This window comes from Mirounga angustirostris, unplaced genomic scaffold, assembly GCF_029215605.1.
Source record: "Mirounga angustirostris isolate CCGP_5_RB_7025 unplaced genomic scaffold, mMirAng1.0.hap1 SCAF_1, whole genome shotgun sequence".
NCBI lineage: Eukaryota > Metazoa > Chordata > Mammalia > Carnivora > Phocidae > Mirounga > Mirounga angustirostris.
In genome coordinates this window covers 57,939,479-57,960,151 of record NW_026991709.1, presented here as the reverse complement: position 1 = coordinate 57,960,151, position 20,673 = coordinate 57,939,479, and the positions used below count along the sequence as shown (strand labels likewise).

At 38.7% G+C, this 20,673-nt stretch overlaps 1 protein-coding gene across 1 annotated transcript in view; it reads left to right on the top strand.

Moving 5' to 3' along the window:
* LOC135364202 (cell surface glycoprotein CD200 receptor 2-like) overlaps window positions 1-20,460 on the top strand; it is a 47,013-nt gene extending 26,553 nt beyond the window's left edge. Inside the window, exons 5-6 of the mRNA XM_064589483.1 lie at window positions 17,025-17,148; window positions 20,370-20,460. Coding sequence (XP_064445553.1) covers window positions 17,025-17,148; window positions 20,370-20,460 — 215 coding nt within the window. The remainder of the gene's footprint in view (window positions 1-17,024; window positions 17,149-20,369) is intronic.
* Window positions 20,461-20,673: the final 213 nt, after the last annotated feature.

Here is a 20,673-nt window from a genome sequence, read left to right as displayed (position 1 = left end):
GATATAGTATTCTACACACACACACACACACACACACACAATTGAATATTACTCAGCCATCAGAAAGAATGAAATCTTGCCATTTGGAAGATGGACCTAGAGGGTGTTATGCTAAGCGAAATAAGTCAGAGAAAGACAAATATCAGATGATTTCACTCATATGTGGAATTTAAAAACAAAACAGATAAACATAAGGGAAGGGGAGGAAAAATAGGATGAAAACAAAATGAGAGAAAAACCATAAGAGACTCCTAACTATAGGAAACAAACTGAGGGTTGCTGGAGGGGAGGTGGGTGGGGGATGGGGTAACTGAGCAATGGGCATTAAAGAGGCACTTGATGTAATGAGCACTGGGTGTTATATGCAACTGATGAATCACTAAATTCTACCTCTGAAGCTAATAATGCACTATATGTTAATTAAATTGAATTTAAATTAAAAAATAAATAAAATAAATTTAAAATATTAAAATTAAATTAATAATTAAATATATTAGTTATGTCATAATTTAAATTTGACAAAATAGGACCCTGTGACTTTTAGTTAGAATAGTTAATATGGATCAGTGTAAGTTAAAACAGGTCCCTGAACAACTGAAACACTCTATAAGACCTAATCAATAAATAGGTGATTATTCCCACTTCTCCATTGCACAGCTCAATTTTACCTGTTCTTAAACCTGGAAAGATTGAATTGTGCTTCAGGGTAGATTATTGCAACCTTAATGTCATTGCTGCATCCATTAAAGCCCACATGCCCAATATCCAACATTATTAAAATTAGTAACATCATCTAATATGTTTCATGCAGTGCTTATTTCAACAGGCTCTCAGTTTGCCTTCTTCTCCAAAGGGACACAATACATCTTTACTGGACTACCCATGGAGCACCTCAGTAGTCCTACCACCACACACAGGCTTTACAGGCAAGATTTTAAGTGCATCCACCTTTCCCCATAAACACAAGTAGGGGCATTACAGTGATAACATTCTTATCCAAGAAATTTTGTTTAACATAAATATTAAGGACATTTAAGTCTAACATCTTCCAATCCTTTTTGGGTTCTAGAGGCAACATATTCTTCATTTACTAATTTTACTTAATCTCCCTGATGCTGCTACCTACAAATAAACTCATGTTGAATGACACCCATCCCCAACAAAAGGCTCTACAATCTATCCAGTTAAAATCAATAGGACTTCCCACTAGTACTAACAGAGACTCATTCACTGTACAGGCTTTAGCAACATCCTCTTATGCCTGGGATCTCTGGACTATCGATAATGGCCATAAATATTCCATGAGTTTCTGATACAAAAACCCGCCCTTCACTGTTTGCTTAGTCCATAATCTTAATATACTCTTTGTTCTCTGCCAAAACGTACATCCCTACACTCTCATATCTAACGAGTGAAATCTGGTGGAGGTTACTACCATCTGTGCCATTCTAAAAGTAATGGATATTGTTACTCTCTGCATGAGACAACTGCTTATATAGGTCCACACACAGCCCCCTGGGGAGAGGACCTCCCAATCCCCCTAGCCATCTCCTTGCTTCACACCTCCAGTAGTCACCACAACCTCCCACCCTGCATCTCTAACCCCTTGGTTACAAATGTTACTAACCATTACACATTCCTTACTGAACTATAGTTCGTACCAATGTAACTGCTGGACTTGCCACCTTGAACCAAGGAACACACCAAGATATTATTGTCATAAAAAATATAACTCATACTTGTAACATGCTTTACAACTCAACCAGGGTATTGTTATAGATCCTGGAAATTCCAGATCTGTGATCTAGGCTAATACCATGTAATGGTGAACTTGGCTATGGACTGGCCTACAAAGATTCTACTTGTTTTCCTCTCATAATAAAATGATTTTTATGCTGTTTAGGGCAACATATGTACTCAAATACCCCAAATAATGAAGTTCAAAGCTGATGAAATCAATGGGTCAATTTTAATATAGTTTTTAATTTTTACAAAATGCTATCTAGAGCCATTTTTGAGGCCCTGACTAGAAGATGGTTGGTTCCCCTTCTTGAGACCTAATTAAATCCACACCCCACCTATTTCCCTTAACTGGACTTTCACACTCTAGGCCCCTGGGCCAAGTACCAGACAACCAGAATAAACCCATATGCAATTATGCATAGGAGCTTGGGGAATTATTCAAATTAGCCTGTCTGGGAGGCCTTCAAACCTAAGCCCATTCCACATGCCATACATACCCACATTCTACAGTTCCAGCTTGGTGTTACCCTGTCCATGAGGGCAAGCTCTGTGTGGCCCTATTTGACAGCCTTCTCTTTTTTGGAACTATAAGTAACGAAGTTCTGCTTCTCATCTATTCAAATGTCTTATGTTCTGTCCCACCATCAAAAAAATCTTGAAATCTCCTAGAGCAGGAAGGACGAATCTGTTCCTTGCTTCTCTCCTACCTTCTGGTAGTTTGCTGGAAATCTTTGGAGTTCACTGGGTTGCGGAGGGTCTGTCTTGATCTCTACCTTCATCTTTATATGGCATTCTCCCTGTGTGTGTATCTGTGTCCAATTTCCCTCTTTTTATAATGATACCAGTCATTGGATTAAGGCCCACCCTACTCTAGTGTGGTCTCACGGTAACTAATTACATCTGCAATGACCCTGTTCCAAATAAGGTCACATTCTGGGGTACTGAGGGTTAGAAATTCAACATATGAATTTTGAAAGGACACAAGTCAACTTATAACAGGAAGTATTTATTAAAGCCACACATTATGCTTATCATGTGATCCACTGATTTTATTCCTTGGTATATATGCAAGAAAACAAATGTATAAGTAGACCAAAAGATATGTACAAAACAAAAATGTTCACAGAAGATTTATTTGTGTTAGTCCTAAAATGGAAAATCCAAATTCACAGCAAAATAGTTGATAAAATTATGGCATGGTCAGACTAGAAAACCACTGCACAGTATTACAAAAGTGAACTATGTAAATAATTTCATTTATATGGGGTTAAAAAACTGGCAAAATGGTGATAGATGTCAGAGTAGTGTTTCTCTCTGGAGAAGGACTACTGACAGAGAAGTAGCATGAAGGAAACTTGAATAATGGAAATGGTCTTACCTCGTTTTGGAGGTCATTATCTGAGTTCATATATATATATAAATTCATAAATCTGTACACTAAAGATTTGTGCATTTTGCCATATGTAATTTATGTTTCCCAAAATGCTACTTCCTAAATAAATTGCTATGTAATTTATTGTGTCACTTCAGTACTGTGGGGGAACCAATGATCATAAGTATTGGCTTTTTTCATTTATTGCTCAACAAAACTCAGTGACATTTCCTGTCCATGGCTGGTCAGTGGCTAACCACTCCAAATGAATATTCTGGGGAGGCTTTCAACTTTGATGGTAGTGATCTCCATCAATATCATGGTATCTGGTAAGTCTGATGCTGTGACATTTTTAGCAAAATGTAAAGCTATATTTCAATAGTGCCAAGGTGGCTCTTTAACCACTCATAAAATGTTTTTTTAAAATTTTATTTATTTGACAGAGAGAGAGAGATCACAAGTAGGCAGACAGGCAGGCAGAGGGAGAGAGAGAAGCAGGCTCCCTGCTGAGCACAGAGCCCGATGTGGGGCTCGATCCCAGGACCCTGGGATCATGACCTGAGCCGAAGGCAGATGCTTACCCATCTGAGCCACCCAGGCATCCCAATGTTTTAAAATTTGTTCTAGTAGCAGTGATACATTTGTATATTATCCAGCAAACCTTCATATTTACCTTATGTCAATGGTGCATTGACTAGTTGTCTAGCTGAGTCCAGGGTAATATTGGAGGCCCTGGAATGGAGTGAAACCAAACTTGTGTGAGTAGACAAAATGTAGTGTTTGCTCCAGTTTCTTGGTTTGTATTTTTATTGTCTCCTTGAATTCTTATTTTTTGGACCTTATATTTATTGATGTGTAATTATTTTTTCTTCTTTGATATTTCTAATATTTCTAGCACACAAACTAAGAAGGAAACCCCAAGTTTCTATTTGGGGTTGTTAAATTTTAAAATAGAGACAAAAAAATGAATGGGTAAAAGTTGTTTCAGAAAATGAGGATCGGAGAACATAAGAATATATAAATGACAAATAATTACTTGAAGTCAAGAATTTCATGTTCACACCAGAACACTTTATATAAAGGGAATCTTATCCCAAAGCATGAACAAGTAGAAGAAATGAGTGGAGTGACTAAAATTAGAGCAGTCTTAGGCGGTGGAAACAAACTTGAATTCATTCTGTGTTTCCTTGCAATCATCCCAAAGAAGTTCCAAAACAGTCTGAGAAACACTGGCTTCCACATTTTTGTTAGTTAAAGGAGAAGAGAACCAGTTCTTAGAAGAAAGAAAGGTGGGAATCTAGGGTGAGGAAACTGGAGTAAGACTATCAACACCATTTTTTCCAATAGCATTTGCACACTTTGCCTCTCTCTGTCTCATTTTGGTAATTCTTGCAATATTTGAAACTTTGTTATTACTTTATATTTGTTTGGTGATCTGTGGTCAATGATCTTTGATGTTACTATTTTAATTGTTTTGTGGTGTCACTAACCATGCCCATAGAAGATGGTGAACTCAAGTGACACCTATGTGTGTGTGTTCTAGCTCTGGCCGTCCCCCCATGTCTCTCTCCTTCTCCTCAAGCCTCTTTCTTCCCTGAGACACAATATTGAAATTAGGCCAATTAATAATCTCATGATGACATCTAAATATTCATGTAGAAGGAGGAGTAACATATTTCTCACTTTAAATTAGAAGTTAGAAAAGATTAAGCTTAGTGAGGAAGGCATGTTGAAAGCTGACATAGATCAAAAGCTACTCCTCTTGTGCCAAGCAGTAGCCAAGCTGTGAATGTGAAGGAAAAATTCTTGAAGAAAATTAAAAGTGCTACTCTAATGAACACACTAATGATAAGAAAGTGAAACAGCTTTATTGCTAATATAGAGAAAGCTTGAGTGATCTGATAGAATATCAAACCAGCCACAACATTCTCTTAAACCAAAGCCTAATCCAGAGCAAGGCCTTACTCTCTTCAATTCAGTGGAGGTTAAGAGAGATGAGGAAGTTGCAAAAGTGGAAGCTAGAAGAGGTTGGTTCATGAGGTTTAAGGCAAGAAGCCATCTCAAAAACATAGACATGCCAGATGAAGGAGCAGGTGCTGATGTAGAAGCTGCAGCAAGTTATCCAGAAGATCTAGCTCAGATAATTCATAAAGGTGGCTACAACAAACAATAGATTTTTTTAAAAAGATTTTATTTATTTATTTGACAGAGAGACTGAAAGAGAGACAGCGAGAGAGGGAACACAGCAGGGGCAGTGGGAGAGGGAGGAGCAGGCCCCCACCGAGCAGGGAGCCTGATGTGGGGCTCGATCCCAGGACCCTGGGATCATGACCTGAGCTGAAGGCAGACACTTAATGACTGAACCACCCAGGCACCCCTAATAAGAGATTTTTAATGGAGATGAAACCATCTTATATTAGAAGAAGATGTCATAAAGTACTTTCTGAAATTCTATTGCTTTTCTCCTTTCATGTACATTTGTGTTGTTCTCTATCATTTTCTGGGTTGTGTAAGTAGAGAATCAATGAGTAAATTGAACTCTGTTGTGTTCTCCTAATCTGCATAGTTTTTTTGAGCCAGGGCAGGTGGGCATAGAATGTATTTCTTCTTTTTTTTAAAAAAATTCTGCTTTATCTTTTTAAACATTCTCAATACATTTATTTTATACCCTACATTCAATAATTCCAAATTCTGAATTCTGAATCTTATTCTTCTGTTAAGGAATAAAGGAGAGCAGCCAATAAAAAGTGTATTATCTCATTTTGTGATTGCATTTTTTCCCCTGTGTTTTGTAATTTTGGAATATGAACTCATAATTATGTGGTTTTGAGTCTGAGAACTGGTTTGAGTATAGTAACCTGGTGAAGGATCATCATTTTCCATTATGGCAACTAACCTGAGTCTTTACTCACTGCTATGGACTGAATGTGTCCTCCAAAATTCATATGTTGGTGCCTAATCTCCAAGGTGATGGTATTTGGAGATGGAGATGAGGCTTTGGGAGGAATTTTGTCATGAGGGTGGAGCTCTTGGATTAGTACCCTTATAAGAGGACACCCAAGAGAGCTTGCTTTCTTTTTTTCTCTCTCTCTCTGGCTCTCACATGTGAGAATACAGTGAGAAGGCAGCTGTCTACAAGCCAGGAAGTGGGCTTTCACTGGACACCATATCTGCTGGTGCTTTGATATTAGACTTCTCGGCCACTAGAACTGTAAGGAAAAAAATGTTTGTTATCTAAGCCACTCTATGGCGTTTTTGTTGCAGCTGACAAAACTAAGATACCCATTTATCCTTGATTTAGTTATATATAACCGCACCCTCTTTGGCTGCTCTTTTATCTTACCCCTAAGAACACTAAGGCTTACTTAGCTTTTGCCAAAATCCATCAGATCAGAGTCTCTTGTTTGCCATTCTGGCCTTGCTAATGTTTATGATTATCTACTTTGCCTGTGACTGTTAAGTGCTTTCACTTTGTCTTGGTACTACAGAATTGTATCATCTTCTCTGTGACCAGCATCACTATACCACAGATGATGTGGACCTCCTTAGATAGAGTGCATGGGTAACAGCAGTAACTTTATTCTACTGAATTGGGAGATGGCACACAGCCCTGAAAACTTCAGGGCACTTCCTTAGTGTAAATAAATGACAGACTTTCAGAATTGTGTCTGGTTTGTAGGTTTGAGAGAAGACACACAATCTTAAGACTTCCACCCCAAGAAGGAGTCAGGAGTATGGAGAAGGAATGCATCTTTAGGAAAGGTCTGAAACACTTCCCAGAATCTCTAACTGGGCTGCCAGGTAAAGATCTTTTTCTGAAGCCAGTCAATAAAGACTGGGGAAAGTGGCAGCTTCTACAAATGTGAAGGCAATAGCAATGCAAAATTTCAAAAAAAAGGAAACATGACACCACCAAAGGAACAAAATAAAGCCCCCATGGCTGATCTCAAAGAAATGGAGATCTGCATGCCTGACAAAGAAATAAAAAATAGTCTATGTAAGTAAATTCAGTGAGCTACAAGAAAAGATAGATAATTAAATAAAATCTGGAAAACAATACGTAAACAAAAGGAAGTTTCAAGAAAAGATAGAAGTCATGAAAAGAAACAAACACAAATTCTGGGGCTGAATAATGTAATGACTGCACTGAAAAATTCAACAGAGAGCTTCAAGTGGAAGAAAGAATTAGTGAACACATAGACATAATTTGAAATCATCTAGTCAGAGATAAAAAGCAAGAACAAAAAAATGAGTGAGTGATGAATGTCTATGGGTCTTATGATACACCAACAAACAAAATAATATAGGCATTATGGGAGCCCCAGATGGACATAAAAGAGAAAGAAGGAGAAAGCTAATTTAAAGTAATTGTGAGAGACAACTTCCTAAAACTTTGGGGGCAGTGGGTGTGGGGAATGAACGTCAAAATCCAGAACCCCAAATAACTCGACTGACTATAAAGAAATCGTCACTGAGACACATTATAGCCAAATGGAAAAGAGAGACTTTTGAAAGCAGCAGGGGAAAGGTGACTCATCACATATAAGGGAGCCCCATAAAACTAGCAGATTTCTCAGCAGAGACCTTGCAGACCAGAAGAGGGGGATGATATATTCAAAGTGCTGAAAGAAAAAGCCTGCCATGGAAGAATACTCTACTTGACAACCCAGAAATTAAGGTGAGATAATCACTTTCCTTAAAAAAAAAAAAAACAGAAGCTGATAAAATCTGTCAGTACTAGACCTGCTTACGAGAAATTCTAAAGGGAGCTCTTCAAATTTAATGACAGAATGCTAATCAGCGACATGAAGACATATGAAAAATAAAACATACTGGTAAAGGCAAATATATAATTAAATACACAGATCAGCCTAATACTGTAATGGTGTTGTGTAAATCACTTTTAACTCTAGAACAAATGCTAAAAAGAAAAGTATGAAAAATAAGTATAGCTATAATAATCTGTTAGTGAATAAACAAACCAAAATGTGTAAATTGTGACATCAATAACGTAAAATGGGGGGAGGAGATGTAAAAGTAGGAGTATTGAGTATTGTATGTAATGCACTAAGTTGTAATCAGCTTAAAATAACTATAAAGTGTTTTATGTAAGCTTCCTAGTAACCACAAAGAAAAACATCTGATAAATACACAAAAAATATAGAAAAAGGAATCAAAGCATATCACTACAAAAAATGACCAAATCACAAAGGAACAGCAAGACAGGAAGAAAGGAACTTCAAAATAGTCAGAAAACAATGAACAAAATGACAACAAAATGGCAATAGAAGTACATCCTCATTAGTTATCCTCATATAAATGAACTAAACTCTCCAATCAAAAGGTACATAGTGTCTGAATGGATGAAGTGGTAAGATTCAACAATATGCTACCTACTGGAGACTGACTTAACCTTTAAGGATACATGTAGGTTGAAAGTTAAGGGATGGAAAAAGGTGTTCTATGTCAATGAAAACCAAAAAAAGTAGGGATAGCTATACTTAGAGAAAATAGACTTTAAGTAAAACTCTTTAACTAAAGACAAAGAATGTCACTATCTAATGGTAAAGGAGTCAATTCATCAAGAGGATATAACACTTGCAAATATTTATGCATCCAACATCAGAGCACCTAAATAGGTAGAGCAGATATTAACAGAACTGAAGGAGAAATAGAAAAAATTACAGCAGTTGTAGGGAACTTAATACCCCACATTGAAAAATGGATAGAGTATTCTGACATAAAATCTATAAGGAAACAGTACACTTGAACAAACTGTAGACCAAATGGCCAAATAGACATGTACAGAACATTCCTTCCAACAACAGCAGAATACATTCTTCTCAAGCACACAGAGAATATTCCATAGAATAAATCGTAATTTAAAAAGAATGTTATTTTTACAAGAATTACTTGAATACAGAATTTTTTTCAGAACCCATATTTGAAGTAAATTAGGATTACTTTGTCAGAAACTCTGTAGAACCCAAGGGAAGACCGGGGTTGTGTGTTTCAGGATGCATGTGTGTTTCAGGAACTATGGTGTTAGAAACTTGAACTAGGTGAGGAGTATCATTCTATCTCTCTTTGCTCTGCTTCATTCTTTCCAAGATGGGTGCATTAGTCAGCGTTCCTCAGAGTAACAGAATCATAGAGAGATAGTAGGGTGGAGGAAGGGAGTGGGGGAGAGAGAGAGAGAGAGATTTAAAGAATTGGCTCACATGATTGCAGAGGCTTGGCAAGTCCAGAATCTGCAGGGTGGGCCAGCCCTAGAGACCCAGGGAAGAGTAGCAGTTTGAGTCTCAAGGCAGTCTGCTATAGAACTCACTTTCCCAGCAGGTCACTCTTTTTTCAATCAAGGACTTCAACTGATTTGAAAAGGCCCATTCACATATGGAGGGTAATTTACTTTACTGAAAGTCTACTCATTTAAATGTTAATCTTTTCTAAAAAATATCAGAATGTCAGAAACATCTACAATAATATTTAACTGAATACCTGGGAATGATGTCCAAGCCAAGTTAACATATAAAATTAGCAGTCACAGTAGGAAAAATGGGGGAAAAGAGGGATGAAATATACTTCTCAATTTGGTTCCAAATTCTCCTGAAAGTAAATCATTTGTGCAGCTGGGTGAGGCCACCACTGGATTAAACAACTTTCATCCTGAGGGTAGCATCTGGAGAAAGCACTACTCAGCCCAGCTCATGTGAGGTACCCATGATGGACCAATCCACTGTGGCTAGGAAAGAGGTGGAAGCAGGGTTACCTTGGACAAATTGTTGTCAATTACAGCAAGGTGTTTCATAAATGGGAAATCTTGATTAAGAAATTATAATGTAACCTTCAAGTGTTAACATGTTTTTTTCATTTAATGATGGAAAAACTTCTAATTTCTGCTTTGCAAAGCTTTTAATGGAATTTAGTTATGGTTAACTGATTTTCTATCATGGTGTCTGTAAGATTTGTGAATACACAGTGGCTTGCACTCCTTTTAGGCACCTAAAATTGATTTCTTTTACTTTTCTCAGAATATTTTCTAGCTTCACCATATAGTTCAGCTGTGGAAGGAAAGCAGAGCAGGCTCACATCTCCTTTGGAAGGTAATATGATTTTTAATTTTTTTCTAGAGGCCAAAACTAAAGGGAGGAAGTATGGAATTTCTTTAGAAACATAGTTGATGGTCTGGTCAGGGGGCCAGCCTTGAGCCCAGTTGAAGAGTATGGTGATCTGAATGCTGCGGTGTGGGGGACCCTGAATGACCCCGGTCCTCCTCCCCCAAAGCAGTTCAATTCCATGGGAAGATTATGGAGCTCTCTCTATCAGGCACTGTGCCAGGCTTTGTGGGGAGCACAGAGATGAGCAAGGTGAGCTAGACTGCCAAAGCACCCTAAGGGGGTTCAGTTTTGTGGGGGAGCCCAGAAATAAGCACAGATACCCTATAAAATAGAGGAGATAAGCCCTCACAGCAAGTGTGCTGGGAATGTAGAGGAGGGAGAGAGAGCACCAAGGCTCTGGGAAGGCTTCAAGGAGGATGCAGCATGGGAATTGGCTCTTGAAGGAAGAAGAGCGTTTTCATAGACAGAGGGTGCTGTGTAGGCATCCCAGACTCCAAGAACCATTGAGGGAAGACCTAGATATGCACTTGTGCTTGCTGTTTCCTTTCTGAAGTGTGGGGATGACACAGGGATGATAAGGTTACCAAGGTGAGTCAATGTGAAAAAGAGGGCTTTCAAAGCCAGTACAAAGACATGTAAGTGTTGTCTTCAGGCAGTGAGAGATCTCTGAAGGGTGTCAGAGTGGAGAGGATCACCCCTGGGTTACAGAATCATGTACCTGGCTGCAAGGTAAGGTATGAGCTGAGGAGAGGAGAGTTTTGAGAGAGAGACAGATGGTAGTAGGCTTCTGTAGTGATCCAGGTGTGTGGTGATAGGGTCTTAAACTACGGTATGGCACTAAGAACAGAAAGGAAAAGGGATTTGTCTATGTGCAGAAGGCTGCAGGAGGCTGGAGGGGAGTCATAGACACAGGATGCAGCAATGCTGGAACATCAGTGCTGGTTCTGGAACAAGTATGAGACTACCCGCTGTCTCTCTGTGTGAAGCAGGAGGTGAAATCACCATAGCTGATCAGAGGGTGTGTGGAGATTTTATTTTTTGGATAGGTACCAACCCACTGAGTGTGGGGGAGGGATATGAAAAGAGAAAGAAGAGGATTAGGAAAGGGTGAATAACTGCCTTCACATAAGAAGTCTCATCCCAGGTGAAGGGGGATTGCTGGAGGGTCATAGAGCAGAGCAAGGTGAAAGAACAGTCTATCCATGGTGTTTGGGATCCTCATCTTTGGAGTTACTTCTCTGGGGTCTGTCCTTGTTAAAATGCATATGTTTAATTGATCAGCTCGTAGGTTCCTTTATTTTTTATTTTTTAAATTTAATCTAATTTTATATTATGTTAGTCATCATATAGTACATCATTAGTTTTTTGATGTAATGTTCCATGATTCATTATTTTCATATGACACCCAGTGCTCCATGCAATAGGTGCCCTCCTTAATACCCACCACCGGGCTAACCCATCCCCCCATCCCCCTCCCCTCTAAAACCCTCAGTTAAATGATCACCCCCACCCCGAACAAGTGGGATTTATCCCCGGCATGCCAGAGTGGTTCAACATTCACAAATCAATCAATGTGATAGAACACATTAACAAGAGGAGAGAGAACCATATGGTCCTCTCAATTGATGCAGAAAAAGCATTTGACAAAATACAACATCCTTTCCTGATTAAAACTCTTCAGAGTATAGGGATAGAGGGAACATTCCTCAAGTTCATAAAATCCAACTATGAAAAACCCACAGCGAATATCATCCTCAATGGGGAAAAGCTGAAAGCCTTTCCCTTAAGATCAGGAACACGTCAAGGATGCCCACTCTCGCCACTATTGTTCAACATAGTACTAGAAGTCCTAGCAACAGCAATCAGACAACAAAAAGAAATAAAAGGTATTCAAATTGGCAAAGAAAAAGTCAAACTCTCTTTTTTCGCAAAAACATGATACTTTATGTGGAAAACCCAAAAGACTCCACCCCCAAATTACTAGACCTCATACAGCAATTCAGTAATGTGGCAGGATACAAAATCAATGCACAGAAATCAGTTGCTTTCTTATACACTAACAACACAACTGTAGAAAGAGAAATTAGAGAAACAATTCCATTTACAATAGCACCAAACCCATAAGATACCTCGGAATAAACCTAACCAAAGAGGCAAAGGATCTATACTCCAGGAACTACAAAACACTCATGAAAGAAATTGAAGAAGACACAAAAAGATGGAAAAACATTCCATGCTCATGGATCGGAAGACTAAACATTGTTAAAATGTCTCTGCTGCCCAGAGCAATCTATACCTTCAACACCATCCAGATCAAAATTCCAATGACATTTTCAAAGTGTTGTAACAATCCTAAAATTTGTATGGAATCAGAAAAGACCCCAAATTGCCAAGGAAATGTTGAAAAAGAAAAACAAAGCTGGGGCATCACGTTGCCTGATTTCAAGCTATATTCAAGCTGTCCACCAAGACAGCATGGTACTGGCACAAAAACAGACATAGATCAGTGGAACAGAATAGAGAGCCCAGATATGGACCCTCAACTCTATGGTCAAATAATCTTCGACAAAGCAGGGAAAAATATGCAATGGAAAAAAGACAGTCTCTTCAATAAATGGTGCTGGGAAAATTGGATAGCCATGTGCAGAAGAATGAAACTCGACAATTCTCTAACACCATTCACAAAGATAAACTCAAAGTGGATGAAAGACCTCAATGTGAGACAGGAAACCATCAAAATCCTAGAGGAGAACATAGGCAGTAACCTCTTCGACATTGTAGGTTCCTTTAAAAGAAGAGTCAGATCTTGAGAATAAGTATCAAGCAAAATATTAAAGCCTTAGACTGTTCACAAGCTGAAGTGCAGAGAGCACTCATAGACATGGTCCTCACCAGCCTCTTTTCTTTCTGCGTTCATCTTCAGCATCCTGCCCTTGGGCACATGTGTGCTCACCCACACCCAGCCCTAGCTGTTCTCCAAGCAGCTATGTTGCTGCTGGCCTCTGAGCCTTGCCCAAGTTGCCTAGGGTGGGGAGCCACCTGCAGTGGTGGAAGGAGCATGGATTTAACTGCCTCTCAGATCTGTTCTAAAATCCACCCCCACTTGCTTCCTGCAGTTGTGGGATCTTGATTTGGCTGTGAAATGCAACAACTTAGCCCCCCACAGCTTGTTCTGCTCACTTTAAAGTGATGAGCTCCCCACCATTCGCCTGGGTTACAGTATGTGGTACCTGATGCCCCTAATCCTTTCTCAGCAAAGCCCTCCCAGTCATGGATGCATTATAAGTGTTTATGGGAGAGCTGAAGCTTCTATATTGGAGAAAAATCATAGGTTGCAGGGCTTAATTTTTACACTAACGATGGGCAAAAGCAGTGAACTTCTTCATTTAATCCTCATAATTAGGTAGGACGTACAGAAATAAAATCTGTGAGCAAAGTTCATAGTGGGACTGTTTGGTAGTATATGTGTGACTCAGTAGGAAGGAAGGAAGATCTGTTGGTTTTACTGACTTTGTGATTCTCCAAATAAAAAATAGCTTTAAAAAGTCCAGTTTGTTCAACCTGAATGCCATCTTATGCTTTTTATTTATGTTTGTCCAAAGTGGCACCCTTCAGGATAGACATTTCATTCTGATATTACTGATTTAATCTTTCTGATCAAAACTTAGGAGGAGAAAACCACATCATCAGTTTTTCCATTTTCTGTCCTGAGGAGCATCAGTTATAAGATAAATCTAATAGTTACTATGACAAAAGGATTAGACTTAGATGACTTTGTCCTTTAATTTATATTGTGTTTTCTTGTTTGTTTTTTTACAAAACTTCTGCAGCAATTTTAGACTTCTTAGTTCTTCTTAAATAGTTTTCCACCTATTCATTCCATGAAGGAAGGCATTTCTCTCAGTTCCATCATTGACTCTATTTTCTTTTCACCTTTATCCCTATTCCTTGAAGGATCTCATCCATACCTATGGCTTCAACTGCTGCCTAACTCTTGATCCTCAAATCTGTATTTTTAGCCCAGGTTTCTCTCCTTGGCTATGCCATGGTTAGAACCAATTTCTAAATGAATGGCTTCACATGCACTTGAATGAATCAAAGGCACCTCAACTTGCATATTCCTAAAAAGGAATTCCTCTTCTCTACCCCTTCATAAGCTCCATACTTATATTTTGTCTTGATAAATGACTCAAGCCAGAAAATTGAAGATATCCTACAATATCACTCTTTCCTATTTCCCATATTCAAAATCAGTCACTATGTTCTGTTGATTTTATCTTAAATTTTTTTCTTAATTTTTTTTCTTAAATCTAGACCTTTTTCTTTCCTTCGCGTTAGTTGAGCACATGGTCCTCTCTCACTGGAATTATTACAGTATTCTTGTAACAGGTCTTCTGGCTCCTAACTTAACTCCTTCCAATTTATCACCTACACTGTTACCAGTGTGACTTTTCTAAAATGAAAAACATGCCCCTCCCTACTTAAATACCCCCAGTCGCTTCTCTTTGTCTCTTGGAAAGCTAAACCCCTTTAATCTGCCACTCTCCTTAGCCTCAAGTTTTGCTAATCTTCAGCCCCCATCATGCATGTAGGCCTTTTTGGGCTCCTCAAAAGTGTTATCCTTTCTTATTCTTCTGTACATGCAATTTCTATCTCTCTACAATGTACTTCTTTCCTCATACTCTCTTCTTCTGTTTGCTCAATTCCTATTGAAGTTTTTTTTTTTTTTAGATTTATTTATTTATTTGAGAGAGAAAGTTAGAAGGAGTAAGTTTGGGGGGAAGGCAGAGGGAGGGAGAGAATCCCTGTTGAGCATAGAGCCTATCGCAGGGCTTGATCTCATGACCCTGAGATCAGAACCTGAGCTGAAATTAAGAGTTGGATGCTTAACTAACAGCCACCCAGGCACCCCTCCTATTGAAGTTTTAAGGCTTAGAAACTGGGATAATTTTCTGGGTGAAATAAGTCAATCAGAGAAAGACATGTATGATCTCACTGATATGAGGAATTCTTAATCTCAGGAAACAAACAGGGTTGCTGGAGTGATGGGGGGTAGGGATGGGGTGGCTAGGTGATAGACATTGGGGAGGGTATGTGTTATGGTGAGCGCTGTGAATTGTGTAAGATTGCTGAATCACAGACCTGTACCTCTGAAACAAATAATACATTATATGTTAAAGAAGAAGAAGAAAAGAAGAAGAAGAAGAAGAAGAAGAAGAAGAAGAAGAAGAAGAAGAAGAAGAAGAAGAAGAAGAAGAAGGAGAATATAGCAGGAAGGGAAAAATGAAGGGGGGAAAATTGGAGGGGGAGATGAACCATGAGAAATTATGGACTCTGAGAAACAAACTGAGGGTTCTAGAGGGGAAGGGGGTGGGGGGATGGGTTAGCCTGGTGATGGGTATTAAAGAGGGCACGTACTGAATGGAGCACTGGGTGTTATATGCAAACAATGAATCATGGAACACTACATCAAAAACTAATGATGTAATGTATGGTGATTAACATAACGTAATAAAATAAAAAAAAAAAACTGGGATAATTTTCTTTCACCCTGCAGTTTGGCTTAGCTGTTCCTACTCTGTGCTCATGTAATGCCTCATGCATGCCTCTGAGTACTTCATAGTCCTGTAACTGACTCTAACTTCTTTGACTCCCAGTGTAAGGTAAACTCCTTAAGAGTAAGAACCATATTCTTCATTTCTATATCCAGAGTCTGACACAGCGCCTGACATACACAAATAGCTACAGAATTAGGTTCAGATCATCACAGAATTCATCTCTATGTACCTGACTCTATGCTCTACCACATTTGATTTAAGTTAATGAATTCTTCAAATTTTTGTTCAAATTGTTTCTTTCCCTTGGGAAGTTCTTCCTTCTTTTCTTAACCTATTTAATCCTGTTATTGGCAAGGCTCAGTTCAAGTCCCACTTCACCCTAACCTCCCAGTTGGAGTTGATTCAGTTTTCTTATTCCTGAGATGATTTACAATCTGTAATGCTCACTTAGTTAGCAATGTTCACTCTCTCATAAGTGATCTTTTCATTTGTATGGATCTGATGTCTCCAATTGGATTGTGAGTCTTTTGAGCTCAGGCTGAGACCATGTCTTCTTCTTCCTTGAGAGTGCATAGGAAGGAGATTGTCTGACATTCTTCTAGTTTAGTATTTGAGCAGTTTATTTAACAGGATGACATGACTTTTGGAGCCAAGAGTCAGAATAGTACTTAAAGTTTACTTTTGGTTACCATTTTCATAGCAGAAATAAACTTCAGAATGATAGTCCTACTTAGTCTCATTTTATCTTTTTAACAATTCTTGGGGCCATTTTACAGATGAATAAATGAAAGTAAGAAGACATAAAATACCCTATTAAAGGGGTGACAGCAACTCAGTGACAAAATTACTTCACTGTGTGGAAAATAGCAGATAGTGCTCAAAATATTAATAACAATACCCTAAAAGACTAACATTTACACAAGAAGTTAGAAAGCATATTTCCTTTTTTCTTATAAAATTGGGAAGTATTAACAACATTTACTGTGCATTTATTCATTTAGAAAATATTGAAAATCTGCCATTTTATAAAACACAGACACAGTTCCTAAACTCTGTCATGAAAGGATATCTTAACAGCATTTGAATTGTAGTCTAGACGGTGTATTGATTATGATAGTCTGTGAACTTTTAAGAATATTTTAAAGGTCTCTTTTAAACAATTGACCCTACTTTGTTTATTAGAAGAATCCTTGAAATGGCTCTTTATCTCTGCTGTGTTGCCTGTATTTTAAGGTGTCATAACTCTGGAATTTCCAGCATCACGTTTACTGATCATTCTCTATGTGAAATTCTCTCTATTCTTGGTTATCCTGGTCATCGAGGGATTCATCTACTTCCAGAGAATAAATGATTGCAGGTAGGCAATGAAGTCTAAAAAAATATAGACTCATTAGAAAGAAAACATCATTAGAAGGCTTTAAGTTTACAATGTCCTGGGAACAGCTTGATGCATTTTTTGGCACATTGTTTGTTCCCCTAGCCCTTTCTTTGATGTATAAGCTTTGTTAACACCGGGGAGCCCAGGCAGAGATGCCTGCAGCACTGGGGCAAAAGTTTCTGTTTCATTACAGTGCTTTCCTGAGAGATAACCTGTCCTGGGCCACCCTTCAAGAATTCTGTGGGGGAAATGAAGTTCAACTGGTGCTTCTTAAGTGTTTACTCCCTAGTTTCTATGCCTCTGAAGGCTTGTATTCATTGCACTAATTATATATTTTATGTTTTTTTCATAGAGCATGAAATTGAAAAATCTGGAAGTCAATTTAGATTTGATGAGACATCATGAAGATCAGCCTTTGGGTTCAGCATCTAACTCAACTGCTCCTATTACGAATTGATACCTTTGTGTTTATGTGAATCGCTGTGATAGTTGGCAAATCCTGTTTCAAAGTCTTAGCAATGTGTATTTATACACACGCCAAAGCTTGCTGCCTGCCATTATAAATGCCTGGGATGAGTCATCTACTTTCTCCTTTGCCTTACTGAGTTCTTATTTGCAAACAAAAAATAGCCCTGCTTCTTAGCCTAAAGAGGAAGATGGCTCAGCAAATGGCAAATTACAAGGCTTTGCAGTTTTTCTGTACCCCTTTGGGTTCTTTGGATAGTGCTTCTTGTTTCCTCTGCCCCTTTAAGATGATAAATAATGTTGCAATGTCAGAAGCCACTACAAACACTGCCTTCCAGTTGATCTGTAGCCAACTTCCCGTCCCTTTCTTGCTTGCTAGCAATTAGTGCATGTTTGGCCTGGTCATTGAATAAATGGCCAGGAGTCATTTTTAGCAGTACCTTTATTTTCAAAGAAATTATAATGTGATCCCAAATGAGGAGCTCTTAGAGTCATTGGTGCTGAATGTCCCCTCAACTTTTAGAGCTCCATTGTCTCAATTCTCTCTCATCTGTACTCCAGGTTGGAATGGATTAATGGTGGTAAGAATAAGAGTTCTTGGTGAAACCCCAACATCTTCTAGGGCCACTGTAAACAGGAACCCTATCTTCATTGGTACATATGGTAATCCTATAGTAAAAAGTATCCTTTTATTTAAAGGAAAAATTTCTTGTGTAAGGTGGCAGGTGATTCAAGCTATTACTTTTTTTTTATTATTATTCATTCGAGACACAGAGATACAGAGAGAGAGAGAGAGAACATGAGCAGGGAGAGAAGCAGAGGGAGGGGGAGAAGCAGGCTCCCCGCTGAGCAGGGAGCCCGATGCGGGGCTCGATCCCAGGACCCTGGGATCATGACCTGAGCCAAACACAGACGCTTAACCTTCTGAGCCACCCAGGTGCCCCTCAAGCTATTACTTTTATTTTTAGCAAAGCCCAAAGGGAGAAAATGAATGCAGACTACTATCTGGAAGATAACATATAGGTAGGTTAGTCTAATTGTTGAAACAAACAACCTCCCAATCTCAGTGCATTCATACAACAAAAGTTTAATTCTTGCTCACATCATATCCCAGGGTAGGTTGGTGGATCTAGGTCAGGGAACAGGAGTGGTTCTGCTCTAAGGTAGCATTTTATCCTCTAGCTCTGCCCTTCTCAGAGTATTCTCCATTCAGCTGGTGAATGGGAAAGAGACAGAGAGAATGAGGGATTTTATGTAGGAGGTTTTTATGAACCAGGCCTGGAGAAGTAATGACATCTGTTCATATTCTATTGGCTAGTATTTGTCACATGGCCACACTTTTATGGAAGTTGGAGAATGTAGTGTAGCTGCCTCAGCAAAATAGAGTCAGGGTTTGGGTACAGATAGCTAGTTTCTGCCTACAGTAAAGAATAGGACAAGTGCTAAGATTAATACCTATTTCATTAGTAACTGAACATGAGCCAAGAAATCAACCAGTAAATAATTTCATATATAACTTATATTAGCTCTTTTCTCTCTCTCTCTTTTTTTTTTTAATTATAACTCCCTCATGTTTAAAACAGGGCACAGAATGGAAAAAAAGTCTAGTACCATAGTTCAATCACAGATTCAAAAACAATGAGGCACTGATTGCTAGTTGCCTGAGCCAATGCTCATCTTCCCCTTTCTCTGTGTGGTAGATTGTATTCATGACTCCAGATCTTTCTCCCTCCCTCAATCCATGTAATTTGTTAGTACTTTTTGAGTTGGAAACATAAAGCAAGTGCATGTTTCTCAAACTCATGTAATTTGCTTCAGCCAATCAAATGAGGCAGAAATGGCAGTGTACCAGTTCTGAGCTTACATCTCAAGAAGTCCTGTGTGTTTCTGTTGCTAGTCCATGAGAACGTGCCTGGGCTAGTCTGCTGGAGGATGAGAAACATGTAAAGCAGAGCTGGGTCATCCTAGTTCCCTTCGCCACCTCACTGTTGAGGCCAGCCTAGATAATGCAACAGTTAGTCATCTCTTAGACAAGGGAGAAGCTCAATCAAGGTCAGAAGAGCTGCCTAGCTGACCCTCGGATGATCCTAGTCATTTAAGCAATTGTTGCTACAGAGGTTTTGTGATTGTTACACAGCATTATTGTGGTATTAGATCTCTGATACAGTGCTTAAAGACATGATTCCAATTTTATTTTGTATGGAGACACATTTAACTAAAAGACATTTCTCAGTTTCCCTTGCAACTGAATATGACTACCCATTAAAATTTTTGCAAATAAGGTGTAAGCATATATCTTGTGTGATATTTTTAGGATATCTCTTTAAAGAGAAAGAAGAGATCTTCTTTTGCTTTTCCTCCTTATCTCCTGGACTACAACACTGGTGTAATGACTAGAGGTCCAGCAGCCAACTTGGGCCATGGATAGCATTGAGGATGGAAGCCACACACTAAGATGATGGAAAAGAAAGACAGAAGGATCCCGGGTCCTAATGACCATGGAGTTGTCATACTAACACTAGAATACCTACCATAAGATTCTTTTATGTGAGAGAAAATACACTACTGTGTTCATGCCACTGTTATTTTGAGTTTCACTCCATACACAGTTGAACTTAACCCTGGTTAACACAAGTACCTACTTTGCCAAATTCAAGGTTTGCTGTTAATCTTGCAACACTGGTTATACTCTATTCATGAGCATTTTTCATGTTCTATTTTCATTCTTCCCATAGAGATTATGAAACAGACATAACTTCAGAAGATAGCAATCATAGGTATAAGAGCATCTCCATGATAGTTCCAGAAGAATTGCTGGTTATGTAAAGCTGAAGGATACTGTGGACTTGTGATAGGAAAGGGCTTGGGAATCTAGAGATGTGCAAAATCATCTAATAGCCAATCCCTACACATGTGAGGACATGTCTGCATTACAGGATTGGGAAGATAAAGACACTGTTGTGGGCTCTTAAGAGAGGATCTGATCAGGAGAAACAGAGGAACTGAAATCTATGGGGCTTTATTGTGTTAATCCTTTTT